Source organism: Echiichthys vipera (genome assembly GCF_963691815.1).
Source record: "Echiichthys vipera genome assembly, chromosome: 19".
NCBI lineage: Eukaryota > Metazoa > Chordata > Actinopteri > Perciformes > Trachinidae > Echiichthys > Echiichthys vipera.
The window spans coordinates 16,772,656-16,778,827 of NC_139844.1; the positions used below are offsets into that span (position 1 = coordinate 16,772,656).

Here is a 6,172-nt window from a genome sequence, read left to right on the forward strand (position 1 = left end):
CAGATGCCAAAGCTTAAGCTAAAGTAAAGATATTGGTATTGGTAACTAGGCGAGTTAGACTAGCAAAGTTAGGCTACATTTTGGCAAGGGAAAAACAGGCATGGCCAATTTCAAATTGTCCCTCGACCTCTGACCTCACGATATCTGAATGAAAATCTGAAGATCTTCGGAATGGAGCCACAGCCGCCTGTGTGCCCACATACTTCATTCCACCGCTGCATGAGTCAGTGCCCTACTTACAGGAGATAAAATCCACGGATACACAATACAACTCCTGTTGCCACTTGTCCTTTCACCTGACAATACAGTATGTCCACTATAAGAAAACTTACATCAAACAAACAGGAAATAACATTATTCACATCATGTTATTAATATAAATTGAAAAGTAACGTCGGATTCAGGTATTCTTTTGTTTTGTGGAGTAAAGTTAAGACAGTGGAATACGATGGCAGCTGGTATTTTGAAACCTATAACTTTAAAAAATACATTCGATCACTTGAGGACATTAGTCTAATGTACTATATATATGTATTAATTCTTGCTTTGAAGCGTAGTATCAAATATTGATTTTAGTGTTACTTTGGCTAATAAATAGCCTTTTATACTGTATGTCAGTGTATTTTGTACCCATTTGATATTAGGTCCTAATCTATGTTACATTAACACGTCACCACTGAATAAACATTCAAGAGAGGTTACATTTGAATCTACTAATCAGTGGAAGAATGAGCATAAGCACAGAAATGTGTTCATCCATCTGGGGGAAATGTGTTTCTTGGGGTTTGATCCTTTTAACCAGAATTTACCCCCTTTTCTGTAAATATGTCTCGATTAAGAGGGGCACTCTGGCCTTGTTATGTGCTGCTGACTTCTGAAGTAAACATAATTTGTGTGAGTACAAAGCTAAAACCTTGAGACGGTCTGCTGATGTCCACAACACTTATTAAGCTCATTGTACCTTGAATAATGTCCCTCACCTAAACTCACCATGTCATGTGTTTTTCTGAAAAGTCAGAGGGAGAGGAGTTAATGTCCCCTCTCTCTTTCTCTCTTTCTCTCTCACACACACACACACACACACACACACACACACACACACACACACACACACACACACACACACACACACACACACACACACACACACACACACACACACACACACACACACACACACACACACACACACACACACACACACACACACACACACACACACACACACGCACACATACAGCATGCAGAATATACTGTACAGCTGACAATAGCATACAGGCAGCACATGTATAGCAGAACCACCCACAAATCAGCTAAATAACCCATGACAAAGTCTGTCTGTCTGTTCATCATGGTAAACACCAGTGTCTATAATATTGCACTCTCACGGGGAGTATGATCAGAAATTAATGCCACTATTCATTTTCTCTGTCTGTCTTTTCTTCGACCATCTGTATCTCAAAGATTCCTGGGACAACACTTTCATATGAATATGAAATGATAAACCAGGAGGGAAGCAAAATCCAGCAATCTGGGAGATTACACAATCAATAACACCAAAGCCTTTTCCATCGAGCTAATGGTTAACTGAGCAATAGTAATGTTCCTAGGGAGAGCATTTGCTACACCGTTGTAATTAATGTTATTAATGAGGGAATCATTCGACTGTGTACTTTGGTAATTGCCTGGAGAGCTGCTCAGGTCTACACTAATCAAGCATTACATAATTCAAACACTCGTACAAGCCCCTATTTTGTCTAATGGATGCTATATCAAAAGGAAATTTCAGTGTTAATATTAACCTCTGCAACAATAATAATAATATTTAAAAAGTCCACTTTGCTGCTGAGAAGTAGGCTACGGATGACAGATGATAATCATATCTAGTGACTTTTTCTTTGTGAAATAACAGATGCACCAGAAAAAATAAACAAATATTGTGCAGTAATCGAAAATATCCAAAGGAAAAAAATGAACACCATTATCAGTATACACCAAGGTTGTGAAAGGAACTTTATCTGTTAAGTGCAGTTAGCGTATATATTTAAAAAATTACCTAATTCAATACGCCATGTACATTAAAATTATGTATGATTCTGAATAATGTGCATTCACAGTCTGTCACATGATTTTATTTATTTTTCCTAGAATTCCTTCTTACTCATACCAGAAGGCACACACGGTATATCATTTCCAGAATGTTTATAAAGCTCAGAGAGGCCATGGTTTACAGTGATTTTAGAACAGCTGAGGGGCATTGTTAGGCACAATTTACTGCTTGAGTGGTACCTGAATTATTCAATGCTCATATAAGATAATACAAGTATAATTAATTCAATATGTCATTTAAGCTTAAAACACTACTGTAACCTATTGCCACGAGTTCACTTTCTGAGCCCTGTGTACAAACGGCTGATTGCCTGATTACGTGACTGACCAAAAGCAACATCTGTTGAGGTGGAGAAAAAAAAGTAGGGGAACAAACATGGGGAACATCTCCTGCTCTCACAGAGCCCAGGCTTCAGTTTGCAGTCCATTAGTGGCCTCCAGCATCATTCACCTTTCCCCCCGTTCGTGGTCAGCCTTAAACTGGCTGAGGGCTTCACAGCTTTCAAAACAGGAGATTATCACAGTTGATAGTCCATACAGAGCAAGTGCTCTCACCCCTATTTTGCTGTTGTGTGAGAGTTGTTTTTGTTGAGACGTGAGTGGGCTCGAGCTGCCCAACAGAAAGGAAAGATATTAAAAAGTCCAGTTGGAAAACAGGCTGAAACTAGGACATATATGAAGTGCACAGATTTGTGACTGTGAAGAGCAAGTGTCAAGGAGGGCACTGCATCATTATCTTCTGAAAAGGTCCATGGAGCTTAAACAAATGTGAACACATACTGTATATAAGCAATTGCTTCTAACACCCAAAGGAACATTTATTTAATTTCACATTCCGGTATCAAGTGTAGCAAATCGTATTGAAAAAAATGCACTCTCTTGCTATGCTACTGCTCCTCACAGAAAAAAAAAATGTATTACATTTACTGTATGGATATGCATCACCTCTGACTCTGCAGAGCTGCACTACTACATTCTGTATTGCTTCTGCACAAACAGGTTATGCCATTTATATGACTTAAGTATTGTAATGTATACAGTATAGATAGCTTTTGAATGTTAATTCATTGTCTTATTTTGCCATATTTATAATTTTAAATAGCTCACAAGCCCCTAAATTCACACTAAATAATGAATCATCTTGTCTTGTTTGGATTCCATATTAACCTTTATTAAATACTGTTTGTAACGTCTCTATTTAGAGTACATTTAACTTTACATGTGGATTTGTATTTGTATTTGCATATTCTGAAACTGAAGCAGCTAAATGGAATTCAAACATCATTCATTGTTAAACTTTCACATGTGCCATTCCTACGGTTACATGTAATATCTTTTTAGTAAACATGTATTAATAAAGAACATGGTTTGTGTATATATTTCTTAATATGAAAATAACATTTTGGGCAGTGATGTCATTTTATAAAAGCAGTTATAGCTTTAAATTTAACATTTTTTTTTACAAGGAGAAGATATCAGTCTATGTATCCACACACGCCTACAGGTCTCCTGGTCTACAACAGTATCCACGTTCCTGTGTGGCGCTCTGATGCCCTCAACCACTACCTGTTTAAACAGCTTGGCAGATAAACTGCTGTGTTTGTGGCTGCTGAGGCTGCCAGGGCAGACAGACTCATCATCACTCTTTTTCCTCTGTCACACACACAGACACGTGCCTGTGACTGCTTTGCTCCTGAATCATAACAGTAGATGATGAGATAAAAAGCAATAAGGCAACGGTCTAACAAGCTTTTTCATGAGCGATTCATATCTTATAAATGCAACCATACACCAAGGCCGATAAGGAGTAACATATAGGTAGTAAATGCTCATTTGGCTTCTGGAGGCTTATTAGTCGGGTGCAGATTAGGCTACATTGCACCTGCTCATCCTGAAGGGGAGGTAATCGAAGCTGCTATAAGCATACTTAACCATGTGGCATGTTTCACACATATGTGGTATCTCTCTATAAGTCTGTCTCATTCACTTCCTCTCAGAGCAAACAGGATTCAAAGTTGTCTAGGTGTAAATTGAAGCTATTTTCCGGGTCAAGGCACCTGTCAAGAAGCCATTAGTCTCTTCAAACAAAACCACCTGCACTCAGAGGAAAGAAGGTGAAAGGAAGTATTGTATTTGTTATAAAACAAAAAAGGTCTGCTTCAAAGAAACGTGCTACAGTAAAGACACGTGCTGGAGACACAGCTGGATTTGATTTCTTTATTCCTCTTGTAGAAAATGTACATCAAAGGCAATACCATACAAAATAGAAAAATGGCACACGGCACTCACAAGTTCAAACGTTTAAACACAATAAGGGCTTTACAACACTGCTTTGGCATTTCAAAAAACACTGACTAAAGTGCAAAATTTTCCATTTCTTTTCTCATTTAAGTACATTCACAGACGTTTCTTGTTCACAGCATTTCCAAAATGTCACCCTAACTTGTGTTGAGACATAATAAAGTGCAGATACAGTATGCATGAGAGACACGTTTTCTAGCATCGCACCTTCTTTGTGTTCATAAAGCATTCACTGTCAACTGTAAGCAGATTGTCAATGGTCACAGGATGGTTTGTTTTTTTGCTCTCTTTTCTCACACACTAACACACATACATACACTCACACAAAAAGAGCCCTAGCACCTTTTTAGACTTCACTTGGAGACCTGGACCGGTAGGCCTTGCTTCCTTGAAAGCAGCCACAGAGAAGCACGTAGATGGAGCGCTGGATCTCTGCATTTCTGTAGGCGTAGATGATGGGATTGATCATGGAGTTGTAGGTGGCTGGGAGCAGTGTAGCATAGGTGTACACTGATGGATACTCCCTCTCGCCTACCAGGCAGTAGATGGCAAAGGGCAGCCAGCTGGCACCAAATGTCCCCAAGATGATGGCCAAAGTGGAAACCCCCTTCTTAGTGGCAACGTAATGCGACGTGGCAAAAAAGTGCTGCTGGAGGGCGATTTGGTGGGCATGGTGGCACACAATCTTGCAAATTTTGAAGTAGAGAGTCAGCATGAGGATGAAGATGATGAAGAAGGAGGTGGCCAGGAGTGTGACATTGCTCCGGGTCAAAGGGCGAACGATGCTGCACGAGGCCGGATCATCCAGGCAGTTCCAGCCGAGCACTGGCAACAAGCCCAGAAACAGAGACACCCCCCAGGTCACCAATAACATCAGGTGTACGTACTGCAGCGTTTTCTCTGAGAAGTATGTCAGGGCGTTGTAGAGGGAGAAGTAACGGTCCACTGTTATGGCCAATAGACTGCTGATGGACGCAGTGAAGGAGGCCACGAGGAAGCCTACAGTGATAAGGCTGATAGTCTCAGATGAAATCACATATTGAAACACAAAGTTCAGGATTAATCCCATGCCGGCCAGCAGGTCTGCTGTGGCCAGGCTCCCAATCAGCACAAACATGGGAGTCCTTAGTGTCGGCGTGTAGAAGATGATTGCTACCACTATGGCATTTTCACAGGCGATGACAGTGCCTGACATGCAGAGCATAATGTCCCACGGGTTGATGGGGAAATCTAATGGGGCGGTGGAGAACTCCAGGGTGCTGTTACCCTCTGGAGAATCAGCCTCCATCCATTGAAGAGCTTCTCCAACCATAGGAGTCGCAAAGGAATTGTTCGCCGCCAGGGACTCGTTCATATCTCCGAGCTGTCGTCTTCACGTGCTGTAGGCAGAAGGAAAACATGTAGATTTGTTAACGATAACGTAAAGGCAACGTTTAAGGTGTTGGTAATGTTTCTAGCGTCTTGTCCAGTGACACTTTGCCTACAAGGAAAGCCCGGCAGACTACAACAAACTGTAGATTCAGGCAATAGTCATTTGTAGAAAATGTGTTTCAAGGGTCATGCAAAAGTTACAAGGAAAATCCACCTCAACACTGAATTTCTATAGTATGCTCCATAGTGAGTAAATACTGAAAGAACTATTTTCACATGAAAAGCACTGCATTCGACTGAAACTCATTTAGATAGAATTGACTTTACCATCCCAAACCACCTTAATCTTATACTTGAAATTTAGTTTTAGGGTGGATATTCCCTTTAGAAG

The 6,172-nt window shown here is 40.4% G+C and overlaps 1 protein-coding gene across 1 annotated transcript; it reads right to left on the reverse strand.

The window, feature by feature from the left end:
* Window positions 1-4,756: 4,756 nt before the first annotated feature.
* Window positions 4,757-5,764, reverse strand: gpr6 (G protein-coupled receptor 6; the record flags this gene model as incomplete). Its single annotated transcript, XM_083934388.1, has 1 exon — window positions 4,757-5,764. One exon carries the CDS (start codon window positions 5,762-5,764, stop codon window positions 4,757-4,759), a length of 1,008 nt encoding a protein of 335 aa, XP_083790514.1.
* Between the last annotated feature and the right edge of the window lie 408 nt (window positions 5,765-6,172).